General features: G+C 35.7%; 1 protein-coding gene across 49 annotated transcripts in view; it reads right to left on the bottom strand.

Moving 5' to 3' along the window:
• The window catches only part of RIMS1 (regulating synaptic membrane exocytosis 1), a 582,755-nt gene that overhangs the window by 103,099 nt on the left and 452,608 nt on the right, over positions 1 to 27,048 (bottom strand). For 21 of the 49 annotated variants that reach the window (XM_043439244.1, XM_043439243.1, XM_043439241.1 and 18 more), the window contains 3 exons: positions 24,736 to 24,848; positions 9,600 to 9,712; positions 3,645 to 3,811 (listed from right to left, as the gene is read on the bottom strand). In XM_043439244.1, the coding sequence (XP_043295179.1) occupies positions 3,645 to 3,811; positions 9,600 to 9,712; positions 24,736 to 24,848 (393 nt within the window). Of the gene's footprint in view, positions 1 to 3,644; positions 3,812 to 9,599; positions 9,713 to 20,824; positions 20,855 to 24,735; positions 24,849 to 25,917; positions 26,101 to 27,048 lie in introns of all 49 variants that reach the window. The other 28 variants (XM_043439256.1, XM_043439254.1, XM_043439252.1 and 25 more) reach the window with 4 other exon arrangements.

The raw sequence follows: 27,048 nt of genomic DNA on the forward strand, positions 1-27,048 counted from the left end.
GAGTTGGTGATAAAAAGGGAGGCCTGGCGTGCTGCGGTTCATGGGGTTGCAAAGTGTCGGACACGACTGAGCGACTGAACTGAACTGAGCTTACAGCCTTTTATCTCTTAGGCAGTAGGATGCTGGCTATCTAAAATGGAATTTCTCAAACTTCACTTAAAAACTATGCAACACATTAATGGATGTCCCTGGGAAATAGGTCTTCTAGAATGAAATAAGCTTGGTATATGCTGGAGTAAGCAGAGATAAACAAGCTGTTACAAGGTAGAACTTCGCAAAACCTCAAGAACTGTAGTTTGTCCTGTGAATCATTAACACACAAGTGTAGCAAGCAGTGTTTGGGAGATGCCGGCCCATGTATCACACGGGGCAGCCCACTGGTCATCTCAGAGGTGCCTATCTTGACATTTTCTTGGTTCATTACATACTTGGATAGATGGAATCAGAACCAGATATGGTATTTAACTGCCTGCATACTATGGTTCTATATGATATGGACAAGATGGAGTCAGTGGTTTCTCTCTCTCTGGGTCCTTCAGGAGTGTACTGGACTTGGTGGACTTTTAGATACTGAACACTGTCTTCAGGAGGTGCTATAGTGTCTTTTAATCCTTAATGACTTTCAGTATAAAACCCATCCCAGGCAACATACAGCCAAGCATTTCATGTTTCATAGGAAAATATAAGCAAAGATACTTATATGTGAACCCTGAACAACATGGGTTTGAAGTAAGTGAGTTTATATGCTGATTTTTTCAATAAATACAGCACATAATTTAATCTTTAACTAAGTGTGGGGAAAAGTTTGTGTTCAATGTGGAAAGAAAAAACTAGGGTTTGAGTTCTGGTTTTATCTTAACCATCTCAGTTTCCTGCCCACATTGTCAAAGATCTGACCTCTTGTATAAGGAACCAGAACATAAAAAATAGGTTTTAAGCTCTTAAACAGATTATAATCTCCTTGAGTATGTGGCATAGATATTATACTATCATGAAGTCTTGGGAAATAATAAAGTCCTTATGCTTGATTGGATCTCAAAGGTTTGCTGGTACCTATTATGAAATGTAAATATATCTATTATCATATTGACCAGATACTTTATATATGAGCTTGAATACATAGAATTTTAAAACCTATGAAGGTAATTAGCTACTAAAAATAAAGAAATGCAAAACAGTATTATATTGAGAAAAATAAATATTCATAGTGTTATAAGCATTGGGGATATTTAAGATTGAGGAGCCTGCAACCATTTGATATGATTTTGTTCTTTGTTTATTCGTTACAAACTCTCCTCTCAAGTTTTTACCGCAAGGCTGATGGTGGATGCAAGTGTGTGTGTGTGTGTGTGTGTGTTAACATGTGTGTTTGTACACTATGGATATTCCTGGGGAAGAACATATATGAAAAGATAACTAGGTTTGAAATGTCAAAAGGAAGTCTTGCCCCTCCGTATCTCATCCTACCCTCTTTATTCCTAAGTGTTCTAAGAAATCAAACATATACTAATTATGACCTTGAGCATCAGGCCACAGGAAAATAATTTTCACCTTAGCTTCAGGGGAAACTTGTTTAGCCATTAGTTTAACTGCCTGCCTTTACGTAATCCACTTAAATAAAAATAACTCAAACATGCTCCAAGCTACAGAGACAAGAAAGAGGAGCTGAAAACAGGGAAATGCCCAGAGAAAACAGATTTGTCATTAAGAAATTCACTTGTACTGTTTCCAGCTCTAATCTCTGTCTTCATCAACTTCAATAGAAATCATATGAATTAAAGAGGCAAAACATCATCTACCTTCTACTTCGTATCATGGTATAGTATAGTGAGTGTTATCACCGGAAGGACTGATGCTGAAGCTGAAACTCCAAAACTTTGGCCACCTGATGCACAGAACCGACTCATTGGAAAAGACCCTGATGCTGGGAAAGATTGAAGGCAGGAGGAGAAGGGGACAACAGAGGCTGAGATGGTTGGATGGCATCACCGACTCGATGGACATGAGTTTGGGTGAACTCTGGGAGTTGGTGATGGACAGGGAAGCCTGGCGTGCTGCAGTCCATGGGGTTGCAAAGGGTCGACACAACCGAGCGACTGAACTGAACCGATCTGATAAAGTATCATTTTCCACGAAGTAACCTTGGCTCCAATCACTATCCTGTAGTTCCTTCTCAGCCTTTGTACAAAATCATAGTACCTTGAGCTGCCTAAAATTTCTGTGCTTTGCTTTCTTCCTTAGAAGCCATGTTGCCAAATTTTTCCTGAAGATAAATTTTTGAAGACTTTATTCTCCTGAAATTTCAAGAGAATGACAGTGGACCCACATAGCATTCTCAGAGTTGGTTTGTGACATGAATCTATTAATTAGTCATTCTTTATATCATAGGACTCAGGCCACTAGAGTCTATCATGAATATAAATTGTTTTTAGTGATTAAAAGTGAAAAGTTTTTGTTTAATCCCTATTTATCAATATTCTTGCTAAACTGAACAGGTTCTAAAACACAGTATCTTAATAATATTTCAATACAAAAGGATCAGTTATAATCATTTTTACACCCTCTATCCTAGCAGCTCAACAGGTATTTTCTTTAGCTCTTCTAATTCTTTCTTCACTTTTAGAGAACTTAATACTCTGTTAGGACCAGAGGCAGAGAATATTCAAAATAGAAATAAAACGTTCCACTAATATCTTGACTGATCAGAATTTCTCCTGTAGATTCTCAATGAGACACTGTTAATTAACAGTAAGGTAACTGCTCTCAAATTACACCAACAGGTGAGCAAGGTGCAAAGAAATCCAGGAAGACAGAACGCTCTAGGATCATCATCGAAATGTGCAGTCATACCAGCTTTCGGAGTGTTAGGAAGATAACTGCTCCTGTTTTGAACATTTATATTTCATGGGCCTCCCAACAACCCCGAAATGCCTTCAATGAAACTACTACTTCTGGGAACTAGTTAAGAGCAAATACAAAATGTGCCTTGTCCATACTGAGTCTGTTTTACTGAAGCCAGGACCAGATTCCTGAGGTTTTTTCATTTCAGCAAGGGTTATTTACCTCGTGAGAACCAAGATAATTGCTGGTGATTTAAACAAACTACAAGCACATCTCTTACAAGTCCTATAATGTAAAAAAGAGGGATGTGTATTTTGTTATCACCCTCATCTGAAGGTATGCCAACTGCTCGGGGACTGAAGACGAGCTCAGTAGATTACAGCCTGCAGGAAAATGTGGCCTGCTCTCTGTCCTTCTGTAAATAAAACTTTATGGACTACGACTGCGCTCACCTGGGTGCAGAGCTTCTGTACCTCCATGACATTGTAAATCGCCACAACAGAAGCTGTCCAGCAGAGCCTGCAGCATTTACTACCGGGCCCTTTACAGAGAGGCTTCCCAACACAGGACTAAAGAATGCTTTGTGGATTTAATGATATTAGAAGGAATTTTAGGGATTGCTCTGTGGTTACAAGCCCCACCTGATGGGAAGGACCACAGAATCTGGGCAATATTACACAACAGTGAACCAAGGCTCAACACACCCTAGTCCCGGTCATTTCAACGAAAGGCTTTGGCTCCTCTACCTAAACTCTGAGCGAGAATAAGCAGAAGGCAAGGTGGCACTAGTGATGCCCACTCACCTGATCCTGCCCCGAGGCCGCTCAGACTGCTCGGACAGGAAGCTGGTGCTGCTGAGGCGGGAGGCGCTGCTGGTTCGGGACACGGCAGACACGTCGCTGACATCGCTGTCTGAGGACCGGGCGGAGACGTTGTCGCAGCTTCTGTACTGATCTGTGTGTACGTTATACTAAGGAGTGAAAACAAGAGCGTGTGAGCTCCGTTACTGGGTGCTGGGAAGCAGAGATACACACGGTGAGGTTAGCGGCTACTCTGCCCACATCAAGCAAAAGTGCACTTTGCACAAAATTAGGTGTGAAATCTAAAATGACCCAACACTAGCATGATGCATGGCTTCCGACAGAAGCATCATGTGTCCTCTGAATGGTAAGAAGTGGTCTATGAGGACAAAATAATCAAAAGTGTCAATGCTTGGGCGGAAAATGCACTAAATAAATGACTCGCACCTACTTAATACCTCAAAATTGCATTATTCATCTTCTCCAGTACCTCAATTTCTCTTTTCTTGATTTTCATCACTGCCTACAAATTCTACTCACCTTCAACTCTACCTATGAAATAGACTGCTTCCATCTGTCTGTGCTTCCTGAGTTTTTCTAAAACTGATATTTAATTTACCCTACACACTCTCCCTATTTTAAGATGTCACATTTTTTCACATTTTACCAAAAAAATAACTCTCTAAAAAAAAAAGAGTTGATATAAAGCAAAGGGATTATGCCAAAGTCAAGCGAAGCAATGGAGGCAAAGACAGAACTTTGACTTTCTTTCTATTATGGTTTAATTACTCATTTTCATTTTAAACTATTAACTAAATAAAAGAAAGAAAGTTTAAAAAAGGGATTCCTATTAAAATTTCAATATACATTACATCTCATATTTAAAAGTCTTTACTTTTTAACTAATCAATTTATTTGGTTGTGTGGGTCTTATGTGGCATGTGGGATCTAGCTGCCCAACCAGTGATTAAATCTGGGCCCTCTGCATTGGGAGCACACAGTGTTAGCCACTGAACCACCAGTGAAGCCCCTCAACGTGTCTTTGAATCTGTCCTTAGTATTTATTATCAAAGTCTTAGAAATCATTAGGTAAACGTTAAAATTGGTGAAGGTGTCAAAAGTGTCTTTTTTTCTATGTTACTGTCTTATTGCAACGAATCACACGGTGAATAGCTTTATACAGTCTATATTTTTATGTGTGTTTAAATCATAATAAATAGTAAGGTTATATAAGTATCTACAATTTTAAAATAACAAATACAGAATTGATTTTCTATTGTTAGGTATTGGAAGGTAAGATAACTTCTTACCTAAAATAAAAGAACATATAACTAAAGGGACACATGACCATCACTGGCTATTTATATTTCTTATCAAGTGATTTAATTCTGCACTTACGTGCTCAGGTGTGAAAATATCAAATGTTTGTTAAACTTGTAGAAAGACTCATCCTTCCTCTGTATCATGTGAGTTTTAACAAATCTAAAATAATCCAAACTAGTTCAAAAACTTGTATAAAAAATTGTCTTGCTAAAGAATACAACATAAAATGATGCTAAATTGTGGTTCTATATGTACAAAGATAATTATAGGGCAATAATACTTACTTTAAAAGTTCTAGAAAATGGACCATGTCTATTTAATAATTTTTCATATGATAGCAGTTAAGGTTGAAGGTATTTAAATGTCAGTTTTAATTTTCCATCTCTCACATGTATGTGTTGGGCAAAGAATTTCACAATTCCAAATTTATAGAATATCTATAAAATTATATTTCCAAATAATTTATTCATGATTGCATGATTTATTTTTGAAAGTCATATGCTAAATAAAATAATAATCCAAAAGGAAATGCATATATGTTAATGTGTTCAGAAATGAGCTATTTTCATAACTTTGTGTGTGACCTAAAGTTAACATCATTTATGATAATGTATTTCAAGTAGCATGGTAATTTTTATCATCAACTTGTCACATCTGGTAACATGACACTAACTGGCAGGATTCATTCAATCAGAACTTGTTTTTATTTACATAATAGATATAAAAACATAACATGCTCACATGGTGGAAGCTGAATTTAATACTGTTACTGGGGCATAAACATAATTCCAATATTACTTGTCTCTAAAACTATTTTGCTATGTAAATATATTATGTCATTCCTGTAATATTTCCAAACATTGAAATGATAGTTTGTACTTGACAGAGTCTGAATTAATTTGCTTCTAATACAATAAAAATTTATAGCTGTAGGAAATATTCTGGCATGGTGCTGACCCCTGGAACAAAGTCTCCCCTTATTTGGGAAATGCCAGTAATAAGCAGTGAGGACTATAAACTAAGAGTAAGGGAATGTGCATGGAATTATTTCCCCAACTAAAGAAATCCTCCTTTCCTATAAATTATCTGTTCTTCTCCTTTTTGTATATAGACCTCTGCTATTCCTGTCAAGAGACCAAACAAAGAATTTTGAAAGACTGTCATGTTAACATTTTTTTATATTGGAGTAAAGAATAATTCATCATTCTGACACAATGTCACAATTTTATTCACATTTGTAATTTGAAGGAAAGGCTTTACACTCACTTTATACTACTATATCTACTTACTTTCAAAACCTGTTAAAAGTTTAATAACTTTGACTTTTCATCAAGCATGATTCTTTAAATGTCCTATTGAGCAATTAAATATTTTAATGGAAATACATTAAATGTATTTTGAGAAATGCAGCTTCCTCAGGAGAAATTCATATTGATCATATAGGTCCTTGATGTGAAGGAAGTCCTGATAAAAGGGCTGCTGCTTTCATAACTTATAATAAACATTCAGAGGCTCCTACAAAACCTGTCATGTCAACTCTGCCTACTGTTTCTGAGTTACAGAAACAGAAGTGCTCTTTCAAATGTGAGACCTCCATGAAAATTCACTCTCCACTGATGAATTTCACTCTCCCGCCAGGGCATGTGACTCTAACATCAATGAGGACGTAACAGAGTGTCACATTTCAGGGACAGAGGTGTAGTTTTGTATTTTTTCAGAAGCCAAGTTACTGCTAATTCCTTAGTCAGGATGGATATAGGCTCATTTAATACTTTAAGGAGGTGTCAGGTTTGAGACATCTTAGGAATGATACTACATCTGTCTGGTAATTCTTTGTCCTGAAGAAAATCAAATTCTGTTGGCTTTATTATAAATATTTGAAAACAGTTAACCAATTTCTAATTTGGCAGAATTTCAATTAAGGTGCTTTGCTTTAGGCAAAGTGCTGAATGACTAAAAATAAGTCAATTAAAGAATAAAGTTCAAAATTTAGTGTATATTAAATTTATGAAAATACTCGTTCTCAGCTATACAAATACAAACATATCTTTGTAAATTGTTAAAAGTTTGGGGTAAAAGGGTAAATTTAAGAAAGAAAAAGTAAGAGGTTTAACAGAAATTGCTACTGGAAACTATTTAAAAAATTTATTGTAAACATTAAGAATATTAGAATCATGCAGAGCATTTACCTTTTACTTAACCCATAAAATTAAATATAAGTTAATTATTTATTTTACTTTATATATTTTTTCCTGTATTATAGTCTCATGTTTTTTTTAATAGTCTCAAGTTTTTAAAGACATCATATCTTTGATTTCACACTTATCAGTATAACATAATAATTTTATTAATGTAATATAGTAGTATCAATATATGCAGTAAAAGCAATTGTAATATATTTGAAAGTAAAGGGTTTTTTCATATTCAAATGCAATGAAAGAGAAAAAAGAAAAGGATGCCTACGTAAACAAGAAAGGAATGATAGAATATAATATGTCAACTCCATACAAATTAAAAGTCATAGGAGAGCCTCTGAGCCAGGCTGGAATCATGTATACATTTCATTGGCGTCATAGGAAGAGCAAACGGCATCTAAGTTCCAGCTAGGGAATGGAGAGCTGACCACCAAACAGGAAGTCTGCTAATGAAAAGAAAGTATCTCCTTTCTTTGGAGAGAGCCTCGGTTTTCATAAATTTGGTAAATAAGACAGTTGGACTAGAGGGGATCATTTTTAGGTATTTTCAGAATTTGGAATCTCTCAATCAAGATAAACCTACTTTTGATTAGTTATGAAAACAAGTGTTAGTGGTGGTTTAGGGTGGTTTAGGGTCTAGGGCACTTCATTTTAGAGTTTTCTGATCACCTGATGAATGACTAGAGGCCCAGTTCAGAAAGGCTTTCAGGATTTTCTGCTGATTCTTTATTCACCGCTTTCTTGTTTTCTGTGCTGGCTCTACCTCTTTCTGTAGTTCAATCTGACCTCATCCTTTGACATGATGCTAAGAAATTAAGAAAGCATTTACATCTTTGATTAAGCTTTTCTAGTTTAAAGATCCTTCCCAAATGCCACAGTGGAGGAACAAATCCTAAACCTGATTCATAATTCTTACTGCATTTATGTAAAAGAAAACAAAAATGATGATGATATCCATAAAGACAGACAAATAGCTGATTAAGTGATAATATCATAAAGTACAAACCGGAGGGGAAAAACATGTGGAGCAGGAATCAGCAACTCTGGGCAACATCAAGATATTCTGCTTACTAATATTTCTTTCTCTCTCTCTTTTTTTTTTTTTTCTTTTTTTGCTTTACTGAGTTTGCTTTTTAAAATATTGTTTCAGACTCCTAGGAAGTCGGGCTCCACTAGCTCACAGTGACGTTGAGCTTTGTCCAGTTGGAACCTTCTGCAGTTAAACTAAGACATAAAGTCATAAAATGAATGGTAAGACAATGTCCAACACACATGCTTGTATGGTGGGCTGGTAACACATCTGATTCTGTTACCGCCTGTATAGTTTTGTATTAGTTTCTGAATATCTGGCTACATAATGAACAACCTCTAACATTTAAAAATGAGTAGGTTTTTCTAGGTTCATAAAACAAGCTAACAACATTAATTTAGTATAGTTTTTACTTAATTCTGAATTTCTAAAAGGTCATTCCTTCTAAACGGACTCTAGATATCAAGGTATAACACAGGTTATCCTGTAGTGCGCTTCTCTGGCGGCACTAGTGGTAAAGAGCTCGCTTGCCAATGCAGGAGACATAAGAGTTGAGCATTCGATTCCTGGGTCGGGAAGATCCCCTGGAGGAGGCCATGGCAACCCACTCCAGCATTCTTGCCTGGAGAATCCCATGGACAGAGGAGCCTGGTGGACTGCAGTCCATGGGGTTGTAGAGAGTTGGACACGACTGAAGTGACTGGGCACATCCTGTAGTGGCTACTAGCGCTTTTGTAGTCTTTTTAAAAATATTTTTAAAATAAATCAGATAATATATTCAAAATTGCTTACTGAAGCATAAAACTCTATTTCAATTAAAAATCATATTTTAAACAAAATTATCAGATGCTATTTAGCAGTTTATAAACTCCTCAATGCATCCTTACAAAATAACTTTGAAATATAAGTTTTTATTATCTCTTAAAATCGGGTGGATTTCAGTTTTTATGAGTTTAAATCAGTTTTCTTACTAAAGACAGATCAATAAGAAATCTCACATCACACAATTTTCACTCCCTGTGAAATCTCCACAGGAATTATCAACCTCAAATAATATTTAAGACTATAAATCTACATCTTAATATTTAAAATACAATGTTAAATGAAATTCCAGAGATAAAATGGCCTCGTTTACCTTACTGATGTGAATTTGACTACTGACAATCAATAAGTGACTTTAACATTAAGCATTTTCTTTTTTATATAAAACATTTAATCTAAATTTATAAATGGTATGTTACTAAGCTCCTATCTTGTGAACATGTTAAGAGGAGAGAAGTCATGATGCAGGACCATCATCTGAAGCATAATTTCTCTCCTATAACTTAAGGGCTCACTGGTCCTACCTGCTACCCACACTGTACTCTTTTTTTGTTACCAGAGAAATTATTGGTCAGTTACTGGTTTTACCTTGGAATATTGCTCGCGATCAAGTTCTTGACTAGAACCAGACCCTGTTGTCTGCTTAAATCGATGCACTTTCATTTTCATCTGTCTCGTTCGCTCCTCCACTACTAAGCTTGCTGCAAAAACACACAACGGGAATCCATTAAAAGACCGAAGCACCTCTGAGGAACCGAATGGTTTAAGATTTCAATGCTTTTGATAATGAATTCAAATAAAATATCAAAATCACATGATTGACAAACAAAAGGCAGAAGATAAAATGCTAGCAACCGGGGCTCTAACGATGAACGTGACTCAAATCACACAGGATGGGGACACAAAGGTTAGTAACCAAAGCTAAGGACCCTATGTCTTTATCGGAGATGAAATAATATCAATTCCATTCATAAGTGATTATCTGAAACTGAATTTGATTGTGAAAATATGCTCCCTATTGAATGAACTGGTTGCTTGTACATATAAAGCGAACACATCACACAAAGCTACACGTGCTTACTGAGAAGCATGCACTCCAGGCAACACTGTCAGCTGAAGTAGGCACCTAAACACTCCTAACGGAGGAGCATCTGCTTTTCTGAGGCATCCTTATTAAATCCTTCATTTCTACCAACTTTTTTCATGAATATTTGCCAATCTTAAAAATGGACTTGCTAAGGGAAAAGATTCAGTTTCTTTTTCTGAAAGCTCTGTCTGACCACAAAAACGAAATTCGTACTTTTTGAAAATGTGATATAGAACTTTAGGTTTTTAATTTAAACTGTTAATAAACAAGTGTATTCCAGTTAAGCCTTTATTGATCTTCTAAGTAGTGTAGCAGGTGTAACTGTTTAGATGTGAAGTACTGCCTTCAGTAAAGTATGAGCTATTTTAAATCAGAATCCATCACAACTGGCTTAAAGACCCTGTCTTTAATTTTTACATTCTTACAAATGAAAAAAATAAGAATACAGTTGTGGACATGTACCTGTGTTGCATGAAGACTATGTTTATGCTTTATAACTTATCTTTTGCCAATCTCTGCAACAAGTCCTAGAGTTTATTATTAAGTTGTTTACATACACATATGTCTGACCAAAACCCATAGTGTTTTGTAACTAATGTACTGGGGTTTCTGCTAAGAGGTTCTGTGATTTAAAGGAGAATGGGAATATTGATACATCTAATTGACCTGGTTGTCAATTTCCTGTCTAACAGGAGTTTATAAAGACACTTGCTGACAAATATTTTCCATTCCAGTAATTAAACATGGCCCGTGATCCTTGATAAAAGACACCGACACTTGTGGAAATTCAGTAAATATGTAGCTTTGGCTGTGTGTCCAAGTACAGACTAATAGCCCATGAGATAAGTACATGGTGTGAAATGTGTGGTAAATGTTTTGTCTTTTAACACCAAGTTATTAGATATTTTGCTTTAAGTCAGTATATTAGACAGATGATATCAACCCCCAATGACACAGTTACAAGAATTGAAACAGTCACAACACTTGCTTTGAAAAAGTTGACTAGAGGTTGTAAATGATAACTATTGTGATTAATGTGTGCCTCGATAAAGACCTTGGGAAGAGCAGTTTCTAAGTGTGTTAATTACTTGACAATATATAAGGAGTCATAGTAAGTATTGTAAAGCAAAATGCTATGCAAGAGAATTAGGAATTGAGAAAAATCACTGAAAATGGGAGCTGTACTTATAGAAAGCCATAAACCCCATGAGAAAATGTACAGGAGTCTGCTGTCTGCCATCTGCCTGTGATGTGGGTAACTCCTCAGTCATCTGCTTCGGGCTTTGAGGAAGACAGATGAACTGTAAGCACCTGGACTCTACAATTAATGCTTAAAGCAAGTCCAAGTCATCTCTACTTGTGATAAAAGCAGATTTAAATGATGTCAGCTTAATATTCTCAGCAATGACAGACATTGTAAGACATTTTTGACACTGGTTAGCCTATAGCTTTGTAACCTTCACATTCAGCATCATGTAATTCTTGGTGGGGAGCACTGAAAAGATTATTTCCCATGAGCTACAGCCTAAAGCAGTCTGAAATAGTTCTGGTGACTTAACCTTGCCAGGATAGCACCTCGTTTCTTTAAATGAGAGACACAGGATTCTTGGGGTGAGCCTGAGAAACACACAGCAGGGTGGCCAAGAAGTCGTGGAAAAAATTAAGGAAAATGCTTCAGATTGAAGGTGATGTGTGATTAGCAAAGTACACATAGGTTGCAACTGTCTCTTAGAGAAGACCAGGTTTTTCATCCCTGAGAATGAAGGATGGCTTTCCATCTAATAAACCTGGAAGACCCTGCAGACAGGCTGGTTTGTCATCAGCTACATATCTCCAGCTATATTTTGTTTTTATTCTTTCCTAAAGGCAACTCCATCCAGACTCGCAATTCTGAAGGCTCTTCTAAAGTTTACAGAAAGAAATGAGATTTCCTTTCTTTCTTACTCTCATTTCTTCTTCTTTCTCTTTATTAAATGTGGTCTTATTTTTTTTTCCCCCTTGGACGAGGCTGTTCCCTGTGTTGTTTTGCTCTCAAGAGGACCTGCTGGTGGCAAGGGCTGTCTGCCCTTCTGCTTTCAGAGACAGGACAGGACCACGGCGGATACCAAAGGCGAAATGCAGCAGCAATAGCCGCAGGATTTTTAAAGACTTTAAAAAACACCAACAAACTGAATCCTACAATGGTTCAACAACTTCACTCTGACCTCCCAAAAGTGATTAATATACTATCTTTATTCCTAAAGAAGTGAAAGTTGACATCCTCTAAGCTGTCAAAGAAAGAAAATCTCCAAATCATTTTCTTTTCAAAATCCTGACTTGTATCTATGTCCTCAGTGCTCGCTCTCGGATTCCAAGATCAGAAGTGAAATGCAAACAGCTTATCACTGACTTACATCAAAAAGTCAGATAATTACATATAATTCACATTTGTAAAGAGCATTTCTCATTATTTCCTGATGATGTGCACATTAGTGTGTATTCTGAAATAACTGTCAATACAAATGGTCATGTTTCAGTAAAACTGTTTTTTGTAAACATCAATGAAGAGGCTTCAGTGTGAACTGGGCAGTTCTTTAACTTTTCTACATATTTTGTGTAATCTACATTTTATTTTTCAACTGTACATTATGGAATGAAGTGAAATCAATTATGCATTATTGGTGTGTCAATCTAAATAGTGAGAAAATTTATGAGTTAAAATGGAACATTTATCACAAATTGATAAAGAAAACATGATTATTAATGTACATGATCTATAGAGAGAATAATGTACTTGGTAATGATTAGAAATAAATCCTTGGAATATGATTAACCCTTGAGTAACCAGTTAAAAGTAAAATTAATCACAGCCCAGAGAGCTCAAATATCTTACTTTGAAAAAAATGATTATTCATTATTAAATTTTTATATTAACAATGTTAATACTAATAGCAAAATTAAAATATGAAATAAAATATTTTCTAATTCTTCCATAAATCCTAGCATTAAATTTACATTTTAGGAACACTCTGAATACTGGCAGCATTGGAAACTAACAAATCATCAAAGTGCCAGTTACTATTCCTTTTTAAAAATATTTTAAATTTGGAGAACATCTGGATTTTTATTTTTTTTTAAATTTCAATACTGCCACATACTAGAGAGTTAAATAACCTTGCTCATGTTTTATAACAAATGTAATTATCACCTAATTTCACTTAGTATTTTAATGAAAATATAGCTTCAGTTATAATTCCCATAGAGTGATAGTATGATAGTAATATAATTCATTTCCCTTAGCCATTAGAGTATAATTAACACTGTAATTTTATACAGAAGCTTTTTTTAAAAAGCTAGAATTTTTCACTATGCTTTCCAAAAGCTGACTGATGTGTCTGATGTTAAATAAATTGTGTCTTTTAAAAAACAAGTATTAATTTTCCTAAAAGATATTTATTGAATTTCATCCAGTTTCTTTAGATCAACTTTATATCCTCAGTTAATTTTAAATTCTGACATTTTTGCCCATTGAATGTACTTAAATCAAATATCAACTCAACACTGCAATTAAGAAAGTTTAGAACTTTTTTAGAGTTCAAGTTAAAAAAATAAAATACTTGTGAAATCATTTCTTCTAAACTCAATGAGAATAACTAATTGGAGCACAAAGAGTGAGATTTACTAGTTTTTTAATGGAAAATATTAGATATTATTGAATATAAAGTCAGATTAAAATAATTACTTATTTTTTCATGCCCCATGTTGTGCTATGAATTCTTAATCTAGTATTATAGATGATCTTTGGAGAAACTATGACGAAGCTGCAATCATTTGCTTGGACCTATATGCACTTTTCTAGATCTATCCTTTCATAAGATTATTAAAGAGGCCTATGACTTAAAATAAAGCTAAAGAATTATTAATGTCTTCCCTAACCCATCACTGAAAAATTTCCAATGTATCACCTCTTCCGAAGAGAAATGCAGTTTTCTGGGAAACTTCTTTGACTTGGCAGACGTTCATGACCTGCTTTAAAACACTGTAAATATTATGGCCCTGTGTAATGTGAGATAATTATAATTTAAACATCAAATTTTCATAAATATATTTTAAATATTACTCTTGAATGTACAATTATGTAAATACAAATTTGTTCTGCTCTTCAAATTCCTTAAATCTTTCACATTTCTCCCTATGCATCTAGAAATTGACATGAATTTGCAGTTTCAAATGCTTCTGTTTATAGGCAAAACAGATAATCCATACAATATATTGCTAAACCTACATTTTCAAGTATTCTAGGTGAAATATGAGTGCAAAAGGGAATAGGAATAATGAAAATTTCTGTATTAAATATATTAAAGTAAAAAGGTTACTGAGTATTTTTTTTTAATAACAAGATTAGCTAACATATGTGTGAAAGGTAAAACATGGTAACATTTGTACAGGATAACAACCTTGTCTAAAGGTTGCTAACATACTTTATGAAAAATTAGTGCCTCTGCATCCTAGCTGCTTGGTGATACAAAACAAGTTTGGGGACAGTGAAGCCCTGATCTGGGTCTACTGTGTCTCAGAAAGAGTGATGATAAATGACCACAGGCCTGAAAGCTGTCAGAATTAAACATACGAATGAGATATCTGCAATGCCTCAGTTACTGACATCACCCAGGAAATCCCTGCTCTGAAGCTTTTGTTTTCACAAATCACTCCTGGTGGGCACTCAGATACAATGAACAATGTAACAGGAAATGTGGAGATTGGAAAGTAATAAAAGATGAAAAAAATGAGCTGGCTGAATCTGTAAACTTTGTAAGGTGTACAACACAGCCTGAAGAGAAAGAAAGATGCTTTTCTATTAGAAAATTCGAGACTGCAATACTCATCCCTACACATGGGTTTTTAGACTTAGCGGAACACAAACTGTTAAGATGTAGGAACATTCTCCACACATCTGGAAGCAATGGGGTCAAATGGTAAGAACTCAGGACTCAAAAACACTTGGCAGAGATTAAAACCTCAGACATACCACCATTCATCAGTATGAACTTGATCTGTCTTGACATCTCACCTTCACCGTTTTCATTTGCAAAGAAAATGAAAAGTCTAAGACATCACATAGAGTAACTTTCTGCTGTTGGAGTCTCTTGACTCTGTACCATCGCAATAAAGTGTTGACATTTTTCCAATATTTTTAAAAAATAGGAAGCTAACAACTTTCTCTCTTGCTCAACTAATTTCCAGCATTTTTACTTTTTTGTTTGTTTGTTTGTTTGCCAATTTACCAAAACCATAGAAGTTAAGGGGCAAAAATTACCAGTTATATTTGGTTATTTTTTATCTTTTATTATTTTTTTGCCAGTTAAAAGATAAAGCAGTCTTTTCTTGTCCATCCTTATCTTTGGAGTCATACAAGCATAATAAGCAACTTTGATACAATACTCACATACCTACTTTTCTCCCTCTAACATATAGAATATGTGTATCTAAAGAGTAAATATTTAAAATATTTTGACTATACAGCAATGCCCATATTCTGGGTCATTTTCCTAGAATAAAATGCATTTCAATTTGCAAGGGGGGAAATGTGCACTTTCATGATTCTCTTGGATGTTAAGGATTATGCTACAGTAACATAAACAATAAAATAAAAGATACCATCTATCCAGGATGAGAAACATAAAACAAGCAAATAACAGGTGCAAAGTAAAAAGAACCACATCGCCTTTAAGGACTTGAAAAGAGGCTGTGTTTCGGCATAGAAAATTGAAATGAAATATCGATTTAGAAGAAATAGGTAACTTCCATGTATCATCACTTATTTCTCTTTTGTCTGCAGCCAAAACCCCAAGGCCAACTCTTGTTTTAGCTGATTTTCACTCAACTACCTAAAACAAAGTTCAGAATTTCCAGCTCCATATATCACTTAAAGTGTCAAAATAGCCAAGCCCCAGAGTAACAGTGAAAATATTAATCAGATAGTGGACAGATGAGAAAGTCAAACGAAAAATCTGTCATTTTACCCTGCCCTTTTGTTACCCAGACTTAAGTAGCTTTTTATGTGTATGCCCGTCTTAAGAGCGAGCACTGTCCTCCTTACAAGCCACTGCACAGAACACAATCTTTGTGAGAGTAGTTCATGGACTTAAGGCTTCTCTGGGAACCCAAAGGGTCATGCTGTTCATCCCCAGGATCTCTGAACATGTTTATCCATCATTTTTTGTTAATCCAATTACACTGGGTAACAGAATCTATCTTGAAAGGTTTGATGTGGTGTAACTACTAAATTCAATGTCTCCTTTCTTTTTTGCAAAAAGTGGTGACAAACTTTAAAGTTTGCAAAACCAAATTACAGTATTCAGGGGAAATATACAGCTTTAGAGGAGAAAACCCCAAAGGTCGATTCATGGCTAGACATCCACCTTTTATCTTCTCTTGCAGAATCAGGGAGGAAGGGGCAAACCCTTCTCCCTCAAGGGCGCATTTCTGGCAAGCTGACACCTGGTTGATTCAAGCGTTAATACTTCAAAACTTTAAAAGTCTTTAATACTATTATAAAGCATCACATTTGAATCAGCAGAACAGAAAAAAATGGGTCCAAACCAAGAGTTCAGAACTATTGTACATGGATCACTTTCATATATCCCTAAAGTTTAAAAAGAAGGCCAGAATGACAAATATAGGTTTGTGACAAAAAGAGAAATGGACCAATTCGATGCTTTTACTAACAGAGGTCTAAATGTTTATGACTAAACATTCACGAATATTCATGGCAAGTGTTCAAGAAAAGGAAAGCCCTAGAAGATTAAAGAACTTGAAATCTTTACACACAATAACATCAAATGAATCACCTGGGTAATATGCACCTGCTCAAAATGCAGTTAAGAAAAATGTGAACAAAGCTGAAATCCTTTTCTACATAATGACAGTAAAATAATGCTGCCTCTAAAGATTCACAAATAAATTAGTTTACTTATATTGGCAAAAGCCAAGTGACATGATTTTTCTCCTATAATGTGTTTCAGAAGCGCAACTCCATAAACAATAAATAATGTAACATAACATCATTAAAATGATGTTTTTCACTTTTAATCTGAATTACATTTAATTCAGATTAATGCTAATAGTTCCATAAAGGTTATAGTTTGAGTGCTTAGCATTCAAACTACTCTTGTCAACACTTCAAAAAGAAGATACAGATAATTTATTGGAGCATTTTTCTAACAGAAGTTTAAAAATTCGGTTGACTAGAGATAATCCTTAAATGGCCCTTATGACCTGCTTACAATAATTACTATATATTTTATTAGTTAAACAGGACCACAAAACAGATGCGAGCTCATTCCTTTTCAAATCCTTTAGTTACTTGAACTCTAAATGCACTTCATTCTCTTTATGGGTAAACGACACATTTCTTACAAGAAAGGGAATTCTACTTGTAGAAAAGACAGTATAATGGGTTTTGTTATTATTCCAAATTGCTTCCAAAAGGCAAAAAGTTAATGCACTTTAGAGATCCTATCTTAAAGGCATATAAATTAGAAACTTATTATGATAATAACATTTTTTCTCACCTGAAGCCTTTTAATTTCTGGTTCTGTTTTGATCTTCTTATATCATTATTTCGATGCCCCCAAACTACATTCATGGGCTCTTTAAAACTGTCCAAGAAATGTAGCAGAGAGGGAAAAATTGGCTTACTTTGAGAATGAATGATTTAAAATACGCCTATAAAACAGTCTGTGAATCCTAGAAAGATAGGGTACCTCAGCTTCCAACATACAAAGAGGAGGTGTGAAAGAGGTAAGCAAGGTGGTGGGAACATTTCTATTTCCTCAGTTAACGTTTCAAGGTGAGACGGTGCCATCTTAGTCCAAATACAGTGGTTTCCTTTTCTCAGGGTGCAGGGTTCACTTGAAGAACAAGCCAAGGACTGCAAGTCTGCCTCAGTGACATAAAACCGGGTCACCGGGGGTGGCAGGGCCCCGGAGTGGCCTCCCCCACGGGAGGGGGAGGTGACCGCGACCCGAGGAGTGGCCGGGATGCAGGCTGCGGCTTCACGGGCCAGCTGTGTCCTGCAGCAGCTCTGGGCTTCCGGGCACCCTCTGCCCTCTTTCTATAAGAGGAATCACTACACCTTCCTTGGCTTGTCCCGGGTCATCGCCCTGATTATGTGATGTCACACCACAGTGGGAGCTTGGTCAGTGCTGAATGTGGGAGAGGCAGTCAAGCAAAGTGGTTCACCACAAGGGCGTCTGAGTGAGGCTCCAGCCCAGATTCCTGTCCGAGCACTTCCCAAATGAGCAGCTGACCTGGGGCCAGGCTCTGCATCCCTCTATGCTGTAGTCCCCTTGGTTGATAAATGAGGATATGCATAGTTATGTCTCAAAGTGGGGCAGGAATACGATGAGATGAAGAGACGACCCTGTTAATCAAGACACTGACCTACAGGAAGTGCCCTATAACCTCTAACTGATATTAAAAATGTTCAGTATATTACACCTCTCTGGATGTGTTTTACAAAGTATTCTTGAAATCTATATACTGGTCCCCTACGTCCCCTTTGGGTAGGGTGACCAACCGCCCCATCCTGCCCAGAGTTTTCCTGGTTTTAGCACTGAGTATCTTGCATCTTGTGAAACCTCATAAATCCTGGACAAACTGGGAACATCTTACAAATTTGTCTGCAATTCATCAAAAACCACATCTCACTAGGGGTCCTGTAAGCCTGTGCTGTTACCTCCTGTAGTTAAGCCAGTCTGGACCACTCAGGGAAAACTCAGGATAACCTAATTCTAAATTCTAAATACAGTCGACCTCAGAAAGGTCAGCTCACAGCAGCAGGTTTCTACGCAAAACAAAACGTTTTCTTTCCTATGGGGCAGGTGAACCTACAATCTGACTCGACAGAAATTTCTTGGATTTGCTTATATCTTTTCTCACGCTTTTCATGGCTAAGCTGTGGCTCCCGTAAATCCCAGGAAAGAAATGCAGCACCCTGGACTGCTCTCTGCCTTCCTGGCTGCATTTGGAAACAAATCTGTTTGATTGTTTTCAGTCACATGGTACATCCCACAAAGCCTATCTACATCCTATGTCCCAGGAAGACTTGGCAGAATGATGACACACCTCAGTTAGGACAAAAATGACCTTGTTAAAATGTAACAACCTGACATGCTCTGTAGTGAGGTTGTAAAGGTACATAAGTCACACATTTGAAGTTGTACAACCCATGAATTCTGCATTGTCTCGATTGGCAAATTAAAGCTTTGGCTAGTAATAATATAGGAGGAAGAGCTCTCCAAATGAACAACTATTATACTTATTTTCGGCTAAACAAATGAGGTTATTGACCCATCTCCAACATAACATTTTTTCACATACTAAGATTTATCTTGCAAGTCTAAATAAATTCTTCTGAATGTAAGTACAGATGCATTGGCCATTTTTGTACTACTGAACCTAAATTTGTGTTTCTGATACCTGAATTAAAAATGCAAGATGGCCAGAAATCTATGAAAAATCTAGGGACCAAAGCCTAGGATCTCATAACATCTTGATCTGAACATTTTATTTTTATTAATATCTATTCATTGCCTAGTATTTCAGACACTTTGCCAGAATATGTATTATGTGCCAGAATATAAATAAATTTTCATAAACTAAAACTAATAGAAGTACTTGAATATTACCTCCCATTTTCAATCTATGACATTGAGAGACATAACACATACTTCACTGTATTCAAAGTTAGGAATATAAACTTGGGATTTGTGCCTATTAAAATAGAATGCAATCAAGTATAGAGGAAGGAGGTCCGAAGCAGGAGATGGGCTTGTCATCTATGTCACATCACCAGGGTGGATGGGTAAATCTCTGAACCTCTTTCAATCTGAGATTCATCTTTCGTAAAAGGATGATGGTCCTCTCAGGACTAACTTTTAGAGTTACTGGGAACAATAAATTAATTACATCATCAAGCTACAAATAGTGAGCAAAGGTACTTTTGTTAAATTATATAATCTTTTAGCATTGTTAATATTATTTCTTTAAGCTGAAATCTCATATTCAAATATCTAATTATCAAGCCAATAGTCATACCTAACAAGGTGGCACATGAGAGTGGGTTGACGTCTGCATCTACATGAGATTCAAGTACAAAGACGAAACATCACATGTGATCCGAAGGGCCAGGGCAGGTCAGCAAGGTGCCAACACAGCCGGGTAAACAGTTTCCCTCCAGTGTCCCTCAAGAAGGAAGAACTGATGGGTGTTCTAACCCTCCTGGGGCCAAGAGGAGCAGAATTCTGGCAGCCACTTTCCAATGCATGACTGCAGAGGGCCAAATATTCCATAAGGTTACTGCTGTTTAGAAGGAAAACCTAGGGATTTTCTACTCCTTTGCATCACAGACAGTAAGCATTAAACCCTGTATCTATGAGTGCAAGGGAATGCAAAAAAACATAAAATAAATATGCTACTCTTTTCCAAACAGAATTGTTTTCTATTTGTCAGTGTTGAAAATAAATTTTGAAGCAAAAACACTCAATTTTAATCCTCTCTTCTTTGATGTGAACTGCTCACAATACAAAAAATTGACACCAAATGCCCTACAAAATCAGTGCAGGCAAAAAGCTATCTGTTAAATAATGTAGCTCATTATTTAAAAAAATGCAGTTACATAACTCACATACTATGAGAGAAAAGAAACAATATTCAATTGTTAAAAAGTTATGTTAATATTTACCTTTTGTGGATGAGTTATATTTTTCTTGTTCTTCAATGAATTAAATGCACATAATGATGGAAATAAAAGAAAGAAATCAGCAAATTTATAGTTAGACATGGAAATGTGAATCAACACAATGGCATGAATAATAAAAATATGTAACATATAATGTGATATGACAAACTTTAATGACAAACCATGAAGAAGTCTCAAACATGGCACTAAAACCAATCAAAGAAAGAATGAATGCAACAATTTAAAGATTTTAAATAAAAGCATAAACATTGGGAAATTAATATATTTAGAATTTGAAAAAGTATATTTTCTTGCCTTTGAAGAATTGCACAATATTTCAGCACCCACTTTACTAAGATATTTCAATCTTAATATATGATAACATTTTATTATAAATGTACTTAAAAGCATATTTAATATTCAAAATTAACATTTTAATTTCAAAAATGATAGCCTTTCAGATAATTTAAAATTTTATATAATAAATGAAAACATAAATTCCATTTTTTGGTAGGCAGTAGGCATTTTCTTTTCACTGTGGAAAGTATTCTAGAACATTTTCCACCTGGGAAAAAAATATATTCTACTTCAAGTGATCCTTTTCTCCTTCTCAAATTAATTATATTAAACTATCTCAAAGTGAAATGTTCTCTGGAGATTATATTTCTCACACATTCCTTACGAATTTTTCTACCTCCTTGTTGGTACATCATTTACTGGGAAACAATGGCCTATCTAGGTATTTTGAAGGGGCGTGCCATTAATGTTAGGTAGCAGAATATCAGAACAACAACAACAACAAAATAATTGGCACACTGTGTCAGTTTATGAATGATCTTTAAATAGATTTTCTTAAAAAAATACCTATGCTGCACACACACATACAAAATCACTTGGTTGGCTTCAGAAAACCATCCATTTTAACGCAACTGATCATCTTGCTTTCCGTCTCACACTACCTTAGGGTTACACTAATAGGGAATACAACATAGGAACATACCCAGAGGAGTTTCCTGAAAGCCTCTGCTTCAATTATCACATACCTTTGGAGTTACCTAAATGTTAAGGCTACTTTTTCAGCTACTTTATCTCAAAATCTGTATCATAACCACCCCTATGCCTCCTCCCTAACTGTGACATAATCAGATTCCATGTAGAAAATAGCCTAGCATTCCTAATTTTTAAAAGAAATTTTAAAATACATTTTTAAAAGTTTAAGTAAATGTGTTTTTCACATGATGTTAGCCTTTAAAATATATATATATATATATATATATATATATATATATATATTGCTTTCACTATACAAAGAGAGAATGGTTGAACTGAATTACAATGAGGAAAATAAGCATCCAAACAATCTGGATCCTAAACACAATAATGCAGATAATTATATCCAGAAATTATGCATGAATAAAATTATAAGTTCATCAAGAAGTTATAACACTATTCAGGAATCTACATCATTTGAAATATTCACTCTTACCAACCAACTGTCAACTCAGTTTTTTTAATAAAATACAATTATCCTTTGTTAAAAATTTTTTTAAAAAGTAAAAATAAACATAAAATGAGACTGGAAAGAAGGAGTCAAATGTGGGAGGGCCTTCATTGGTTGTAAATAAACTGTGTTTAGCATTAGTCTTCACAGAATACGGAAGTAAATTTTAACATATAATATTAAAGGAAAAAATGACATGATTATATAGCCTTAAGAACATCAATGAACTCCATCTTCAGTAAAATAAGCTAAATTCTATTGAGCCCATGAATAAAATTAGACGTTGATTTTTAAAAACATATTCTAGGAAATACAAAGATGTCATGTGACCTGTTCAGTTTGAAATAGATCCATAATATGATGAAGGTGGGCAGTATCATCATTTACCAATGTCCCGAAGCACATAGTAACAACATACGGTAAGTCAGATCCATTTTAATTATAGAATACACAGATAAAATAGTACATGCTTGTTGTTATATTTTTAAACGATTGTATCTATATGACTCTTAAGATGATAAGCTTTAGGAACCTCAAATAGCAAGTGACTAGGAATGTATTTGTGATATTAACTATCAAAATAACTCCACCAAATTCATCCTCAGTCATTCCTTTCTTCCCACCTCAATTCAATCCTTACAAATTGGTGATTTCTCTGAAAGACAACTGTGAATACGAATATCATAAAGCAGTAATATTGATTGATATTAACAACCAAACATGAGTTTAAAAAAAACACAAAGTCTAGCACACATTCCATCTGGTTTTGTAGAAGCAAGTCTTATTTCTATAGATTAATAAAACTATAATCTCACTATACGAGAGTTATATTCAATACCCTCATATGCTTTTGAATCTTAAGTGTTTTAGCAACTGGAGGAAATGCAAAGAATTTTAGGAACACATGATTTTTGGATATCAATCTTTAGCACACTATGGCCAGTAGTGAGTTGGCAGCTGAACACTAGTACCTTTAGTTCTTTTGGTTGTGCAACAGGAGTCCGTGACTGAATAATTTAAACAAACACCACATTTTTTAAGATAAATTTTAAGACAATTTCATTTAGACTATTGCTAATTGTAGCCTTAATAATATTACATTAATTATGTATGTTATCTTCTCAAAATGTTCCCAAATAAGAGAAAGTTTGTTAAAGACATGAATTGAGAATTCCCATGAATTAATTGCTATTTTAGAAAAGAAAGTCAGAGTTTCACATAGCCTTTTATTTTTCTGATTAGCTAAATGAATAACCTTATAATGACCCTGAATATTAAAGCACAGCATATCAACAGGACGCATGATTTTTAAAAAAGAATACAAATTCAGAATTTATTGTAGCAACATTTTTCTGTCAATAAGATGACACTTCTTAAAATCTACACTAATTTTCTTATAACCAAGTACTCTGTGTACAAAGTCTGTCATATCAGTCTTTGCAAAAGCATATTTATCTTTTTTGACCACTAATATTTCAACGATACATTCAGTAAAGTGCTTTGAGGGGGTAGAACACATATTCAGCAATATAGAAGGAAATATACAAGTTTTACATCAGCAACAACCAACACTGTTGAAAAAAATATTCATAATGTTAACCTTTCAGTTGTTTCAGAGGGATGAAGATTTTTAACACACATTTTAAATATAAGTTGACTGTATTCACATTACAACCCCAAATTAAACATTATTTCACTAAATTGTTTAAAAAATTTATGATAACATTTACTGATAACATATCATTTCACTTACTGAGAAATGGGAAGGCACTCTGAGTCACATGAAGAAATCTGACTCTTTCAACTGTGTTTAACTTTCGGCCAGGTAGCTTAGTGAATTTAATTTCCAGGAAAATATATCCCCCACTCCCACCCCCTCTCTATCTAGAAGATAAAAACAATGGGTATATGCTTAAAATAAGGGAAATTTAAGTGATGTTAACTGTTTAAAGACACTAAAATGTGTTTTCTAAGTCAGTTTTTAATCATCAGACATACAAAAAATACGAGATATTGCAAGTAAGTTCAAATAAAAAAACACTAGCCAAGCCTTCAATATGAGTTTCACTTAAAAATATTTTTAAAATAAGGTTAAATAAGTCTTCTTTTAACACCAAAAATACCGTATTGTACTGAGGTCTTTAAAGTTTTATTTTTTGCCTTGGTACCGTTGGAGGAAGTATCTCTTAAGGGCTCGTTTCTTTTCTTTTAACTGACCATCTAAAATTCATTCATTCACTCACTTAGCAGAAACAGCACAGAGGCACCGATTGTTATACCCAGGTGCTGGGTAACTTGAGTTCTTAGGATTCATCAGACTACATGCAACCAGAATATGATTCTGTTAACAGAAGGCATATATAAAGAGGGGGTTCTCGAAGCCAGGCTCTGGGCCGGCTCCCTCTGTGGATACCTTGTTCTATGCTGCCGCTTCGCACGGGCACCTGCGGGAGCTGCCTGCCCCGGCGGCTGCTGAAGGCGGCGTCCGCGGGCGGGGACCGGGTGGGGCTCGCCTGCCGGTGCGTCCTGCGGGGGAGACAGACAGGGGCAAATCACACGATGAAACCCCGGGAGGGCCTGACAAAAATCCCTGACTTCTTCCTGCTACTATTGAAAGAGCCGCCAAGCCCCTACGTGGGCCTTTGGAAGTAAAATCAAATTCTCTTACATGATGTGCATAAAATGACTATGACCAAAAAAGGGGCCAAAATTGGAAGGGTTCCGCCACAGACAGTGCTGCAGAATGAATTTCTGAACAGGGCAGAACTGAACACTCTTCTTTTCATAAACTGTGCATGAAGCTGTGGCTCGCTGTTCAGGTGTCCATTTTCGGTAGTACTGGAGGGAATGTATCTACTCACAGCCTCTGAATCTTAACAACGTGCGTCAATTATTTACGATAGGCTGCTAGACTGCTACAATTAAATCCATGTAAGTGACGAGAGAAGTTATAGACTTTTATAAGCTACCATTCACTTGCAATTTATTTTTAAATAGGAAACGTCTGAAAAGATATGCATAAAAAGAACCTTGGGCACATGGTATGAAATATACTGGGGAACAGATCAAAATTACAGATATAAATTTAAGAAGCGTGCAGATACATTACTACTGTACCGGAGTAAGCTGGCCTCTAGCTACTATTATTCAAACTTTTTTTTTTTTTATATATATATATATACTTAAGAACTTTAAAGCACTCTCAGAATTTTGTGAACAAAGATGAAAGACTGTTTTTTTTTTCTTTTCTGATTCTTCTTATACATTTTAAAGCAAATATACATTTAATTCCAGGCAATTTCTTATAAAGAACTTCACATAATTAAAAAAAAAAAAAGATATATGAATATGCCACAAACAGATGGAAGGACGGAACACAGGCAAGTTTAGTTTTCAGTGATGGCTGGTTGGCAGGAAGTATAGAAGAGAAGGTCACCAGCACAGTGAAGGCAGATGCAGGCGAGGGTGGATGCGGGGGGTTTAAGTGTCACAAAGAAAGGATCAAGAGCTATGGTGCCGTAATGAGTGAGAGTGTCGAGAGCTCAGGAAGGCACAACACCACAGCGACACCTGGAGGCAGACACTGAACAGCGACCTTGTCAGGAGCGGAGAAGGTGGCGCGGACCCTCCGGGGGCAAGGTGGTGCATAGAGCACAGTGTTCTGACACTAGGGTGCTCGCTCGAGCGGGAGCGAGCGGGATGTTTCCCCCTAAGGACTGGCTGATCAGTCGCTCTCGCGGCTGCGTATCCCCTTCTAGAAAGACATGGTGGGAGAACCCTAAAACATTAGGGTCAGAAAAGATCTTCAGTCAGCAGGTCACATCCACTTTGATACCAGCACATCTGTCCAAGGAAAACCTGGTTACTCGTACAAGACAGTGATTTGTAAAACCCATCCCAATGTTACTGAACGGGACTTCACATCAAACGGACGCGTTATCCCGCACGTGCACGCCCAGTGGTCCTGAGAGAACCCATCTGGGTTCCCCCAGGATGACAAGCCTTCAAGGCCCACAGGGCCGAGACTTTGGACTCTTGTGTCTTACTGAGCTGATCTCTGGTGCCTGGAACACAGCAGCACAGACACCAAGAGCTCAGTAAAGAGATCGGGGCTGCAGAGCAAGCACCGTCAGGACAGTGAACCCGGGGACACTTGAAGCACTTGCCTTCAAGAAGGAGCAATGCACTCTGCACATTCATAATGTTCATAATTGGACTCTGCAATAGGAAGTTCCTACCAAACAGCAAAGGGAAGCTGTCTTCTGAGGTTAATTTAAATAGATCAACAAATTAAAATGATATACGGTGAATGCTTTTTGAGCTGACTAAATGCAAGTGGCTGATATATGGATAAAAACACATCCTCTAATACATAAAGGTATTGGAAAGGATATTTGTCCATATATTGACAGCTGTTTTAATATACTGTTCAAAATTATTATGAAGCCAATTTATAAATTAAGGATTAAGAATTAAAAACTGATGTTTACATGTAAATATATCTATGTACATAATATATATATATGCTTGTTTAAAACATACACATTTTTGCTTTATTTATCATTTTTTGTATTTTCAATAAAGTGCACATTTAATATACCTAATCTGTATTATTTTTCATAGTCATAGAAGCCAAGAAATAACACTTCATCCTTTCGAAAACAATGCTGTAATAGTCAATTAAGTAATTTAAAGTGGTGAGTCAAAAATCCATACTTATCACTAT

This window comes from Cervus canadensis, chromosome 20, assembly GCF_019320065.1.
Source record: "Cervus canadensis isolate Bull #8, Minnesota chromosome 20, ASM1932006v1, whole genome shotgun sequence".
NCBI classification, from domain to species: domain Eukaryota; kingdom Metazoa; phylum Chordata; class Mammalia; order Artiodactyla; family Cervidae; genus Cervus; species Cervus canadensis.